Below are 15,554 nucleotides of genomic sequence, written 5' to 3' on the forward strand. Positions count from 1 at the left end.
CATACCCGGTCCAGATGGTGTTCCTACTAATATTCTTAAATCTTGCGCCAATGAAATTTATCAACATCTTACAAAAATCTTTAATTAATCCTTAAATAATGGTTACTTTCCAACTTTCTGGAGATCTAGCTTCATTATTCCACTTCACAACTCTGGTAATAGATGCTTTGTTGAAAATTATAGGTGTATAGCAAAACTTAGTGCTATCCCAAAACTTTTTGAACTTTTAGTTTCTCGAAGACCATCTCACTTTGTTAAATCTATAATTTCACCTTTTCAACATGGATTTATGAAAGGCAGATCTACAATTACTAATCTCATGGAGGTTGTAACTCATGTCTATAAAGGGGTTTCTTATAAACAACAGACAGACGTTATTTATACCGATTTTAGTAAAGCCTTTGATACCATAAACATTTGCTTTATAAACTTGATATCATGGGATTTCCACAATCTTTATTAAATTGAATTTCCTCTTATTTAAGAGGACGCACCCAAAAAGTTATATTTAACGAGTCATTTTCCAAGGACCTGTTCGTTTCTTCCGGTGTGCCGTAAGGTAGCCACCTGGGCCAATTTTTATTTGTACTATATATTAACGATCTTCCTTCAGCTATACGTTACTGCAAAATTTTAATGTATGCTGATGATGTAAAGCTATTCTTTCAACTGAATTCATTAAGTAATTCAATATATCTTCAATATGATCTGCACTCTCTTACCAATTGGTGTTACGCAAATGGGATGACTTTGAACCTCAAAAAGTGTAAAAAATTTTCCTTATCTAGATCACTTCCGTTTTTCTCCAATTATTATATTGGTTCACATCAATTGGAAAATGTTGACTCTTTCCTAGATCTAGGTGTTTTATTAGATCATAAATTGCGCTTCAATTTGCACATTGATTCTTGTGTTAATAAAGCTAAATCGTTATTGGGTTTTATAAAACGTTGGTCTAAAGAAACGTTTGTTTGTTAGCTTCGTCCGTCCAGTTCTGGAATATGATTGCATTCTATGGAGCCCTTATTACAAATCATACTCTGATAAGATTGAGTCGGTTCAAATCCAATTCCTACTGTTTGCCTTGCGTGGTCTGCACTGGGAAACGACCGCGCTACTCCCACCTTATGAAAGCCGTTTAATGTTAATTGATCTTCCTACTCTTGAAAAAGGAAGATTTACACTAAGAGCGCTATTTTTTATTAAACTGTTACGCGGCTTAATTGACTGTCCGTACTTGATAGGAGAAATAAGATTTAATGTTCCTTCACGTATAACCCGTAATTTCTTGCCAATCAATTTGCCTACTGTGAAAACTAATTATGAAGATAATAATCCATTACGTTCACTGTGTGATATATACAATAACATCTATAATACGATACCTTTAACTGAACCATTACATACTTTAAAAAAAATTAATATTGCATTCATAATGTATAAACAAGCAGGTTGCCAATCCTCTTTAATGTAGTATTAACATTTTTGTAACTTAGTTTAGAATCTATTGTTCTGTAAACTACTTGTGCCTGTTAAGAACCCTTCAGCTCAGCATATGTATATCTACAAATCCCTCTGCGGAACAGTAGAACACAGCTAATGAGCAGAAACTATTTTTAATTTATATCTATCACCCTCGTTCATTCTAAAGTTGAGTGTCTAAAAAATTGAGCTCTGTTTAACGGCAAACTACATCTCCCTCAGCGGAACCAGTAGTATTCAGCCTAAAGAGCCTTTAATGTAAATACATATTAACCCAATCCCTGCGAAGGTTTTGTGAAAAAATGCATAATTTTTTATTTTATCCTGCTTTTAGGACAAGAATTGGAACCCGAATGACTGAAATATAGAAGGCAAAAAAACAGCTGTAATGCTTAACTGTTAGAAAATACTAATATTAATATAAATATGTTCAATATGTGGATTTTTTTCTTCCAAAAAGTAAAATAACATAAGTGGTTCCATATGGAACCACCGCAGTGATTGGGTTAATTTCCCTAATTAAATTATGTTGTTGTTCTAGTTTGTAATTAAATTTTTATATCGGCTGATATAATTTGTAGCCGGTAGTTTTATCCCCAACTAACCCGCCATTGACCGGTCCATGGTGTGTACGTGCTCCCTACGTAAGGTGAGGTGGCCCCCTCGGTCGGCAGGGGCGGGTGTGAGAGGCGTGGGAACGAAAATAAAAAAAAAAATAAAACAAATTTAATTTTTCCGCCTTGTTTACAAATTTTTACATTTTCAATTATTTTTAGTGTAGCAATTCACCGATACCTTGTTCTACCTTGTTTCTTGTGCCAGCTTGCAACTTTTTGTATTTTCTAGCAACATGTTGCAAAACACAGAGTTGTATACGAGGATTTATACCAGATTTAAAACAAATCCACTCAATATGGGAAATCTGGTAGATTTTGGCTGGATTTAGCAAATAAAACCTGATAATGTGCTAAATCCGGCTAATGAAGTCATATCTAAATGGGCTATTATATTACAATGTATTTAATTTAACAATAGTAGCACAAAGTACGAAAAAGTGGCACAAATTTTCAAAAAGTGTCACAGAAGTGTAAATTTCCGAAAAAGTGTCAAAATTGATACTTTAGTGGCACAACGGTCACACTGGTTCGGACATGGCTAATCTAGACATTTCTTTAATATGGATTTTTAATGTACATACATATATTTGACCTAAAATGACGAACTGGAATAAAGCCAAGCGGACATTTTTGATTATTAAAAGTAAGTTTTACCGGCGTTGCCGGAATTTAAGACCTTTTCATTTGGACAGACGCAAAGTTGGCTACGCATATGGAACCTCTATGACCTTATAATCAACTTTTAAACGAAAAAAGTACAAAGTATAATATGCATATAAAAATAACTGCAAACAATAACCAAATGGGCAATCTTACTAATTTGACACATACAAAAACTTACCATTTTATTGGATTCTGTTGTGACACAAGATACTTTCCGTAGTCGTAACATAAATATATTGCAGTGCACCCCTTCGTTTTCATTATTTCCAATTTGATCGGAATGTAGCATAAATTCCATTCCACAATCACGAAATATAGCCAGACCCTTTTGACATTCTGCTGATTGTGTAGAGCGAATTATGCCGCCGCATTCAAAAGTCACGATGTAAAAGTAATTAAAAAAAATATCACGCGTGGGATCTTCTCGGATAGGCAAAAACATATCGTCTATAAATATATATGATTTCGTAGTCTGTTTCAATGTTCTTTCTGATTGATGCGCCGGAGATTTTCCTTGACTTTCCCTGCGCAGTGCAGAGAAGAGTAACAATCGTTCGGCCTCCACCATTTCTGATGAAATTTCAGATTCTGGAAAATTACGACAAATATTAACAACGTGCACCAATTGCTCGCTAATTGAAGCACTTTGACTAATAGATAATAAAGAATCCAAGTCAATATCCGACCCTACAGTCGAGTCTTGGCAATTGAATACATTTTTACAGACATTAACACGAAGATCATCTGACTTGGATTTCTTAAAATTTAAGGAGTTTGGTATCTTTTTTGTCTCCCTCTTAACGAAATCTTTGCTTCTTCGAAAAGACTTATTCAAAGCACTCCTCAAATTGGGAAGCAGTTTGGATGATGTCTGATTCTTTGGACTCGACTGAATATCTGATATTACATTCAAACTGTAGGCGCGAGTATTTGTATTCGTTGTATTTTGTAGCAATTTGTTAGGAGTACTTGGGCAGCTGCTGCTTATGTGCTCATCATACTCCATTTCCTGGTGCTTCATACCATCTACCATATGACAGTATTTATCCTAAATAGAAAAAAGTAACGAGTATATACAATTATTTGTCTTTTGCGATACGTATTAAAATAATCATGGTATGGAAAATTCATTGTATTTATTTCCAGATTTCATATAAAGGTGAAATTAAATTTTGAAGAATTTATACATTGATTTAGATTAGATTGTATTTCATAGGTGAAATTAAATTTTGAAGAATTTATACATTGATTTAGATTAGATTGTATTTCATTACAGTTTATTGTATAGACTGAAGCAGAAATGTTCGACTAATAGGAGTCTACATAAAATTCTACCTTTGTAGTAAAAGAAGGTTTCTTTGGTGTGCTTTGATTTTTTGATGCCAAATTATCATAAACTGAATCATTTACATCAAATTGTTCATTAACTGGCAATTCATAGGATACAGCATCATCCTCCATTGTATAATCTGTACTTCCCATAGCTGTCGCTTCGGTTGATGATTTCCTAGGATCTAAATTGGACTGTTCTGAGCTCTTCTAAGAAAATTAAACAATTATTAATTCTACACGTTTTACAACATAATTAGGTTTATCGTTCTTACATTTTCAACCTTCTGTAAATTGTGCCCATTAACACTGTCTTGCAGATTTTCTAAAACCACCTCACTTCGGCACAAATTTTCCAGAAAAATTTCACTTCGATGCAAGGACAAATCGGATTTACTCAAATTTCTTAGTCTTTTAGGAGGAGAGTTGTGTTCCATTACTCGAACGTTATTAAGCGACTGGTATTGTATTAACTGGCCTTCAAATGACGATGGTGATGAAAGTGATGATACTTCACCTTCCGGTGGTTCAGGTAATGGTGACAACGATGATATTTTCTGTGTGTTTCGCTTAGACTTAAGTGAATCGTGAAGAATTGTTCCCAGAGATGTTGGATTTCGCTGCTGAGTACTACATGGTCTTATGTTTTTATTGGATTTGTCAACTAGAGCATACAGGACATTCGGATTATTCTGTACATTAAAGTGTTGTATACCAGTACGGGTTTCCAAATTAGGACTTTCGGAAATGTGTATACTATCATCCTCTATTTCCGAATATATAGGTTCATTGTGGCAATCAACGCAATTGGGATAATGTGTTTGTGAAAGCATACCATCTTCATGTTGCCCGCGATGACTTTCCTAAAATAAAAATGTAATATTAACAATTTTTTTGTCCAAAGATACAAGGTATATGGTAAAAAAAGTTATACAATCGTTTACTATGTCGCGAACAGTTAATTTATTTTATACAATATGAATATATATTAATTGAAGTCTTTTAAGCATGATCTCTTAATATTGACCATAACAAATAATTTACGTGGAAGCTTTGTTGATTATAATAAATAATGGCCAAAAATGAGTTCTCTTCTTCATTGATATGAGTGAAGTCTCCCCTGTCCCGTCTGGGATGTTTGTGGAACAATTAACTCATTTTTGGCCATTATATATATATATATATATATATATATATATATATATATATATATATATATATATATGTATATATATCGCCAAAAATGAGTTAAAGTAACCACGTTTCTTGTGTATTTCTTGATTTATGGCCAAACCACGCAACATTCAGAAATATGTTCAAGTAACCACTTGGCCAACATGGTTCTAATGAATGAATGTATGAACTTTCGATATATACATATGTACATTGCATAGAACTAGTGATTCCACGTTTTTGAATATATATCTCATTCGCGCTCATTTATACGCGATTGTAATATTTTTTTATAAATTACATTGATTTGGTAGTATATAAAACAGAGCAGAATGTGGTGGCACATCGCGGTTTCTTTACGGTTCTTCCTTTTTAATCATATCGCTCATTTACTCAAAGAGCGTCATAACTCAAAAAATGCGTTTTCTGAGTTAGAAATTTCAACTTTTTCCACAACTTTTACTTTATCTTGTGTAAAATTTTCTTGCTGATATCTCTAAAACTCAACAAAAAAGTTTTTAGAGTTTATGAAACATTGAGACACTACAAATCATACTTGATCTTGCACAGAAATTTAGCACTGATATCTGTCTAGCTCTTTGCAAATATGGTCCAGGTAGTTATTTTATGTTTTGTGTAATAATCTTTTTACATCATAAGTCATAAGTCATATTTATATCGACAACTTAAAACTCATTTTTCTCGAAATTTGATTTTTTGAGATGTGTCACTCTTTGAGAAAATGAGCGATATGCACACCGCCTAATTTTTACCCACTTGAAGGTTTTTGAAGATGCAACTGACGACACACTTTATGGTTTTCAAATATCAATTCCATTGTGTATACGTCAAATACGCAAAATTCCTAATTTTCTGCATCCAGTTTTGGTCGGAGTGGCATTGGAACTACGGAAGCAAAATTTTGAGGAGCGAATGAAGAATGGACTCATAGCACTCTAAGCCTTTTAAACTCAAAGACTTCGGACATTCGAAAGTTTTAAATAGTCAAACGGTCCTCAAGGTTCATGGACGATTAACTCTCGAGCTATCCTTGATTGCAGGAAGGCTCTGCATGACATATGCGATATGGTAAAGCTATGTTGGGTTCCGAGCCATAGTAACATATTAGTAAACGAGGTAGCTTTTTAACTAGCTCGAGGTGACTCTATGTCTATAGTTTTTAGCCACAATAATAAACTGGTAAAGTTTTTTCATCGATTGGACCATAAATGCGGCCTTTAGAGCATTTTCGTGAAAAATGACCTTTGGTCAAATACAAATTACTATGGAAACCAAGATCCCTCTGAATATATAAGGTTTTTGGATCAAATGGAAAAAAAATTGGAGGAAGCGTTTCAAAAAAAAAAAAAAAAACAATTTTGTCATTATTCGGGGCGCACTACTGCGCATCCTTAAACCTAACCTAATGCCTTGTTCATACTAACGGTAATTTGCTCTCTATTCGTTGTTCGAGCCCAAATTATTTATTAATTACTTCATTTTCCATACGAAATTCTGAGACCGAAGAACGATTTTTGTACATTGTTCAATTTAAATTATGCCATGTTCATACCAGCTTTTGAATAACGTCGTTCGTTCTCATAATTACGTACATGAATTATCCCGTTCATACGACATGGTACACAATTTATAGCAACATGATTCATATTTTCATAGTTTTTTTTTACTGATTTTAAAGAAAGTATCAGCCAAAAGACGTGTAAAGTTAATTGATATGAACTGAAAAAATATTTGTCCTTCTTTCAGATATCTATTTAATATTAAATTATATTAGTTTCATTCATGTTTTCTATTTTTTCTCACAATTTTGGTGTTTTCAGCAAATTTTCAAATTTTTCTATTTTAAAAATTAATGAGAGAGAGACCTGCCAAAATAACTTTTTGGTATACAGACTTTCCGGCAGGCATTTGATTTTTGTTTCCAAATTTGTACGCGAATTTGAAACGATGGACAAGCAATGCAAGTGCAATGAAAGAGAAGATACAATTTGCTATGATTTGAATATATACTAGTCGTTAAACCGTTTACTTTTCATTCATATTTTGCAGTTTTTCTAAAAATGTTTGGGTTTTTAATAAATTTTTAAATTTTGTATTTTTCCTGTCATCATTAATTTATTTTTTGATAAATTCTCTCGTTTGTTAGAGATGGGACATATTATATCTTCGTTCTGAGTAATTTAAATTGAAAAATTTACACAAATCGTTGTTCGTTCTCAATATTTTGTATGGGAAATGAAGTAATTTCATCGAAACACCGTCAGTCTGAACAAGGCATTAGTCTCCGAACGACGATAAAATATGTCACATCTCTAACAAATGAGAGTATTTATCGAAATAAATTAATTATGACAGACAAAATACAAAATTTAAAAATTTATGAAAAACAACAAAATTTTTAGAAAAACTGCAAAACATAAATGAAAAGTAATCGGTGGAACGATTAGTATACATTAGAGCGGTTTTAACAAATCTATGTCAGATTTTTTATGCGGCACCCTCCTAAAATGTTTAGTTTTGTTAAAAATTAAGATTGCCAAAGTTTGAGCAAAATCGGAATATGTTAACACGTGCCTCTGGGGACACGAAGTTTCCATAGTAATGTGTATGGGGCCAAATGCGAATTTTCACGAAATCGCTCTACAAACCACATTTATTATAATTATTATAATCGATGAAAACAGTTTACCAGTTGTTTGTAGTGGCTAAAAAACTAATCCTACAAAAAATTGTGAAAATCGTCTCCGATTTTAATATTAGCCATATACACAGAAATAAAATCTGATCAATTTTTAATTGATTTTTTGTCGATAAAAGTAATGTTCATATTGACAATCGAATATGAATGTTCGAATATGAAATGTCTATTCCCTTTATAAAAAAAATGTTTTGTAATTTCCCCAACAACATAAAGAAAATGTTGACATAACATATTCAAAATTTTACAATACCACTACCTGGGTAATTGTGTCATGGTTAGAAATTATTTTGATAAAGCAATTCTCATATTAACTAAGAATTTTGTTGAATTTTATTTTTTTTAATCAATAAATTTTTTTCATGTTAACAAACAGGTTTATCGACTTTTTAATTTTTATTTGATAAAAAAATTGTCACATATATAAAAAGGTTTGTTAAATATCAAAGTAAATGTCGATAAAAATATGTTCATATTTACAATTATTTTGTTGATTTTTTTGTTAAATACAAAAAGCCACAATAAATAGATACATATACACGCATTATTGTATTGTATTGTTGAAATCGTATTTAAACTGGTTCTACTCCAATTAAATAAAACTCGGGTTAGTATTAATTAATACTTGTTAGTGTTGGTCAATCTCGTTCATTGAACGGATCGATCTTTTTCATACCTTTCACCAAAAAGATCCGGATCTTTCACTTCGTTCTTTGGCTCTTTTTCGTTCAAACGAAACGATATGAGCCACTTTGTGTATGCGCAAATTTATGTGAGTTTGTCTGTGTGCAAAAAATGGTGGTGGTTACTGTTTTGAATATGAACGAAAGAAGCAAAAAGAAACAGAGGAGCTTAAAGAACGAGATGAACCATATGAGCCATTGATTTACTGAACGATTGTAGCTAACTGAATCATTGATTGTTTTGCGTGTGCAAATTTGTGAGTTGATTGCGTTAGTTTGTTTGTAAAACTAATTTAAATCATAAGTTTTACATAATATCATATCAACTCTATCTAATTATAACGTTTGTAAATGAAAGGCCAAATAAATTAAATCTTAAAACTTTGTAAAACAAAAGGTGATGGTTCTGCTGCTAATTTTGTAAGCAGCAATGTCTTGGCCATCAGGGATCTCAATGAACGATATAAAAGAATGTGCTGGATACGGATCCGTTCGTTCCTTTCACGGAGTCGTTCTTTTGAACCGGTTCGTTCCAGAACGACATGTAACTCGTTTATTCAATACTCTTTGAACTCTCAAAACTCAAATGAATGTAATATGAAGACAGAAGGTCGCATGAAGTGCAAAAATATCAATGTCATTTTAAAGTCAAGGAAGGAACAACATGGAATGTAATAACTTTTGTACATGAAAGAGATAAATACATAGTAAACAATTGTATAGGGGGTTTAAAGTGGAGACATCTATTGTAAACAGGGTGTTTACATTCGACCATCCTTCTTTATAAATCGTCCTCGATTTATTCTTTTTGTTTTGTTTTCTCTTTTATTCTTCTACTCCTTCGTAAAACACATGATGAGCCACTGTCCGATTGTTGATCTTTATTGCTGTTGTTTGCTTCATCATCAGGTGTTAGTATTCGTTTTATTTGGTCAACAGCGACTACTCCATTATATTTCTTTTGAGTCCTTTGGAGACCTGGGATATCGGACACTCTGTATCGATCGTTAGGCAAAACTTCGGTGATTATTGGCCCTTTGTAGTGTGGAAGCAGTTTAGACGATTCTCCAACTCCTGGTATGGTAACTCTCTTTATCATAACGTGGTTACCTGGGTAGTATGCCGTTGCTTCACACCTTGCCTTGTTGTATACACGACTCTGCTTTGATCTTCAATTATATTTTGCAGTGCTCGATTTCGCATAGTTTCAACGTCGTCTTGGCTCTGATTTCTTACAGCATCTTCCAATAGGTCGCTCGACAAATTTCTTGGTGTATAATTTAAAAGAATTTTGAAGGGGTTTGCCTTTATAGTGCGATGTTTAGACTATATTGGATAATACCAACAAACTATCCCAATCACGATTATCTGCCTGCTTACTCATTGTAGCTAACATTGGCGTAATGCTTCTGTTGAGCCGTTCAATCTGCCCGTTTGATCTTGGAGTGGCTGTGGCATTCTTAATATGAATAATATTATGATTCTTACAAAAATTAATAAAAGGCGCAGCATTTCCTCAACCATTTTAACGGTTGTGTTAGATTTTGAATTACGTACTGCCTTCATAATACAAAATTTTGTAAAACCAACAATAGCTGCCAATAGGTAAGAATTACCTTTCAGACTTCTTACGAAAGGACCCAAATGATCCAAGTGGACCGAATGAAAAGGCACACCAATTTTATCGGTGGGATGCAACATACCTGGTCGTTTACCTCCTGGTTGTTTGTGATACAAATACTCAACGCAAGCTCCAATATAGTTTTTGACATAATTCTTCATTTTAGGAAACCAGTAGTTTTCTCTAATTTTGGCAACAGTTTTCTCTACTCCCACATGAGCAAATTTGTCATGATAATTATTAACAATCTTCCATCTAGCTTGCCGTGGTACGTAAAACTTTTCTTCGTTACCGACCTTTCTGAACAATACATCTCTCTTCAGCGAATATTGTTGATTTATGTTTTTGTCAAAGCCATGCAAATCAGATGTTTTATGGAGGGACTTCTTAATTTTAACAACATTTGTATCAGTTTTCTGCAATAAACGAAGCCATTCATTTTCGTTCAAACTGAACGCAGAGAAAAAATATTTTTCGCTTTTGTTGGAACAAAAATATCTGTTTTGGTTCCACAAATGTATTTGTTTTGTTCAAACATTGTAATCCAAATCCAGAAATACCATATTTTGTTCCAAACATAGAAAACAAAAACAACTTTCGAATTTCCGCAATATTGTAAAAATCGTTAACAATACCGATTGTAGGAACTATCATAATCTAATTTTGTTTACAAAAAGTATTGTCAACCCAGAAAACCAGCCCAGAAATTTTTGATTTGAGTGTATATACTTCTCATATACACTTTTCGCATAACTTGGATATAAATGTCGCGTATAATATTGCAACCATTGATGAACACAATACATGGTTTGCTGCATTGGCTGACAACAAAGACAAACAAAAAGCCACAAGCACCCACCACAACATAAGGAATAATTAAACACCATAACAAACTCCGGTATAACACCAAACCCCAAAGCACAATGAAGATAGAAGAATGAAACAAAACAGAAACAAATAAAAACAAGAGTCTCCTTGTTGGTATATGTACATACACACAAAAACAAAGATAAAGGCATCATGTCATACAAACAAAACTCACCATAATTGTTTTTTTCAACACGGCATCGAATAGCGAGAGAAGAGAAAAAATTGTCGAAGAAAAGAGAGAACTATTGTCCAGTTGACAAAAACAATTTTTGGATTTAACAAAACCCAATTGTTGGAATCACAATATTACATTTGGAATTTAACAATATCTTTACAATAAATATTGTGCTCTTCGAATATTGTTGGATCAATCATATTTTTTTTCTGCGTGTAGTATGAAGAGAAACAACATCTGCCACTGTTCCAATTTCTTCTGAATTGCCTACAGCATTTCGGCTCAGACTATCAACATGCTGCATTTTATTTCCTGAGCGATGCATGATATCAAACTCGAACTCCGAAAGCTGCAACCACCAGCGACCAATGCGTGGTATTAAATCTTTTTTTTTTTTTTTTTTTGAAAACGTACTCCTCACGGCGTTGCAGTCAGTAATGACTACAAATTTGATTCCCACTAAATACACACGCAACTTTTGTAAAGTCCAAACAACAGCAAGGGTCTCTAGCTCCGTCGAATGATAGCGGCTTTATTCAGGAGTTTTTTGTTTACTTACGTATGCAACGGGGTGCAGTTTTTTGTCTGACTGTTCTTGTAAAAGAATACCGCCAAATCCCATTTGACAAGCATCGGTATGAACCTCTGTCCGAGCTTCTGGACTATACATGCTTAAGACAGGTCGCGATATAAGTTTTTCCTTGATGGATTTGAATCACTCTTCTTATATTTCTGTCCACTGCCAATCGGTATTCTTTCGGGATAACTTCGTAAACGGCTGTGTAATTACTCCAAAATTGTAAACAAACTGGCGAAAGTAACTGGCTAGACCCATAAATTGCCTGACTCGATGGACATCAGTTGGTGTTGGAAATCTTGCCACACTCTCCACTTTACTCACAGCAGGCCACAAAACACCACTTTCTATCTCAAAACCAAGATACTCAATTTTTCTGAAATGAAATTGGCATTTCGATAAATTTAATTTCAGGTTTGCTTTACTCAGTATATTCATAACAATTTGCAAATTTTGCAAACCATCTTCTTCTGTGTCAGCTGGTATGTCATCAAAGTAAGCTAGGGCGATAGTAAAACGTAACCAAGTGTTTTGTTTATTAACTGCTGAAAAACGGCTGGTCCGTTGCTGACTCCAAATGGCATACGTAAATATTCAAAGTGTCCATCAGGAGTCACAAAAGCTGTTAAATGCCTGTCAATGTTGTCATGGATTAGTGGAAGGGGGTATTGCATTCTCTTTGTTATTTTATTTAACGCTCTGTAGTCTATGCAAATTCTTCTTTCTCCGATTTTCTTTTTGACAAGTAAGATCGGGCTGTCATAGTTTGATTCAGAATCAGTGTGACCAGATCTAAAAACGTTTTGCAGCTAAATCAGCTTTAAAATAATGCTAAAAAATGCTAAAATATATATTAAAATGCCAAAAAATAATGCTAAATTTAAACACGATTTTTTAAGAAAATATACACTCTATCATAGTATAAAGGGTATATTAAGTTTGTGTTTACGTTTGTTACGCATTGAAATAATCATTCGTGACCTATAAAGTATATATAATATTCTTGATCAAGATAAAATTCTTAGTAGATTTATGTATGTACGTCCGCCAGTGGTAATCACTCTAGCATCCAAAAAATTGAGAGAGGACACTGACATTTTAGACATTTTAGATAGATGCGTCTTTTGTTTACAGGCTGGTTAAGTTCGAAGGTGGACTATATCGGTCCATGTTTTGGTATAGCCCCCATATAAAGATACCGACCGATTGCTATTTTTGGCTTCATGTTCAGGCCGAATTAGCTATGATTTGGGATTTAAGGTTCCAAAAGCTTTACCTCCAAAAATTATGGACATAGGGTCCACGTTTTGGAATAGCCACATTTTTAGACAAAATTAAATATAATTTAACCTTTAGAATTGTCAACAAACATCTGCATTAAAAGTTGTTAAGCTTTTCACGATAAACATTTCGGTATGGCCCCATAGAACGACTCCAACAAATTCCTGTCTTTGTTTTTATCCACATTTTCGGGCAAAATTCATGTCACAGTTCCACCTAAAAAACTTTGATACTTTTGGAACAAAAAGAAAAAATCTAATTATTTCCTATTAGTTCAGAATATATCATGGCGGAGGATATAAAAAGTTCGGCCCGTCCAAACTTAACGTTTTTCATTGTTTTACTTCAATTTGCTTTTCACAATTTCATTCCTTTAACCCCCTGTTTTTGTAACTAATTTTTTTCTTTTGCCAATTAAAAATTATCAGATTTTTTATAAAAAAAGTATTGACATATACTTGAGATTTTGTGGATAGAATAATGCTAAATTAATAATTGAAAAATGCTAAAAAATATGCTAAATGCTAAATGGAAATTTTGCGGCTAAATACAAAAAAAAATAATGCTAAAATTAGCTGTCAAAATGCTAAAATGGCCACACTGTTCAGAATCACATATGATACCGTTTTTTTCATTGTTTTAATCTCCTTTCTCACATATTCTCTTTCAGAAACACTCATTCGACAGGGACGGAAAGTAACAGGTTCATCACATGTCATCTCAATTTTGAACTCAACATTTCTAGTTGTCCCCAAATCACTCAACTGATAAGAGGAACAAGAGATATTCTCCATGATTATTCTCTTAAGTTTCTCCACTCTCTCCTCACTCACATTGTCTCCTATTCCGATTGAGTTGAAATCAAATTCCTCTGCTGTTGCCGTTAAACTGCATTCACTTATTGTGTTGTTGTTTTCTTTTTCGCCTTCACAATTATTCTCCACGCATATCATCCCACAAGCTATTTTTTCATCTTTCTCAAATTTTATGTGTGCATGGGTGACATTCAATAGAAGAAGAGAACACTCACCTGTTTCGTTGGTCACAACGCAATTCGGAATAAGAGCGCCAAATTTGTTCTGGTTGTTCTCTATGTATAAATCTACCGTTTGGGGGAAGTCGCAGTATGTGGATATCATTCCAACATAATTAGGAGGAATAACTGTTGCTTCTTTTACCCATAGTTTGACATTTGTTTTTGGCAACGCAGGTATTTCCATGTTTTTAAGACAATCATCTGGGTCTTCGGTATTTTCTTCAAAGAAACGCAATGTTTTTCCTCGTCTCACCATGGTAATATGCTCCTTTTCGGTAAAAGGCTGACCAACTAATAATGGAATGGATAATTCGGTGTCTTTTACAACAAAAATTTCAACGTTGGCAGCGGAATGATCGACTTTTAAATTAGCTTCAAAAACACCGATAGGCATTACGGTTCCATGTCCAAATCCTTGAATACTGACTGTAATATTTGGCTCGCCGAACTTAATATTTAGTTCGTGCGCAGTTGCTTTAGACATCATATTAACGGAACTCCCTGGATCGATGTATGCTTTAACAATTTTTCCATTTACGACGACTTCTTGGAAATACTTACTACTAGCGCTGTGATGGATGTTTGTAGCGGTTGTGGCAGTGGTGACGGCTGTGGCTTTGTTTGTAGAGCGGACATAATTCGAAGGTTTAGGTGTGTTTCCCTTACCCTGAGTTGGACATGTATTCACAGTGTGGCCATCTTTATGGCAATTCAAACATTTTATGGGTGCATTGCAAAACTTTTTCACGCGACCAATTCCTTCACATCGGAAGCATTTAAGCTTTGACGTTTCAATCTTGCAAAAACGAGCAAAATGCCCCGTTTTCCCACATTTGCTACAAGTCTGCTGAACATTAGACTTCTCCTTTTGGGAAAGTCTATGTGTTTGCATTTTAACTACTTTTTCGTCACCTTCAGCGCAGCCAGCATCAATATAATCGTGGATGTTACTAATTATGGCATTGAAAGTGATGTGCTGTCTCTGTAGAAGGAATTTTCGTAGTTCAATGGATTTAATACCTTTAATTATGAATTTTCGAGCATCACCAAATTCTAATCCAAGTTGTTGTGTAAGTCACATTTTTCGAAGAAATAGTCGGTGATATCTTCGTTATCACCTTGGTGTTTCTGGGACATTTTATCCCAAAGCTCTGCCGTAGATTGTTATCCAACGAAGGTTTCTGTAATCTGCCCAGCTTCTAAATTCGGCTGCACAATACCAATTTAATGCTGCTCCTTCTAAATTCGATCGGGCACAGTGTAAACGAATAGAATCAGGCCAGTTATTCATTTTACCAACTCCATTAATGGACATAAGCCAATCCTTC

At 33.8% G+C, this 15,554-nt stretch overlaps 1 protein-coding gene across 20 annotated transcripts in view; it reads right to left on the reverse strand.

Moving 5' to 3' along the window:
* LOC141387016 (uncharacterized) overlaps nt 1-15,554 on the reverse strand; it is a 190,010-nt gene that overhangs the window by 12,018 nt on the left and 162,438 nt on the right. For 15 of the 20 annotated variants that reach the window (XM_073956076.1, XM_073956068.1, XM_073956079.1 and 12 more), the window contains 3 exons: nt 4,367-4,954; nt 4,098-4,301; nt 2,941-3,810 (listed from right to left, as the gene is read on the reverse strand). In XM_073956076.1, coding sequence (XP_073812177.1) covers nt 2,941-3,810; nt 4,098-4,301; nt 4,367-4,954 — 1,662 coding nt within the window. The remainder of the gene's footprint in view (nt 1-2,940; nt 3,811-4,097; nt 4,302-4,366; nt 4,955-15,554) is intronic. The other 5 variants (XM_073956083.1, XM_073956085.1, XM_073956077.1 and 2 more) reach the window with 1 other exon arrangement.

Source organism: Musca autumnalis, unplaced genomic scaffold (genome assembly GCF_047663935.1).
Source record: "Musca autumnalis isolate F117 unplaced genomic scaffold, ASM4766393v1 scaffold_5, whole genome shotgun sequence".
Taxonomy (NCBI): Eukaryota; Metazoa; Arthropoda; class Insecta; order Diptera; family Muscidae; genus Musca; species Musca autumnalis.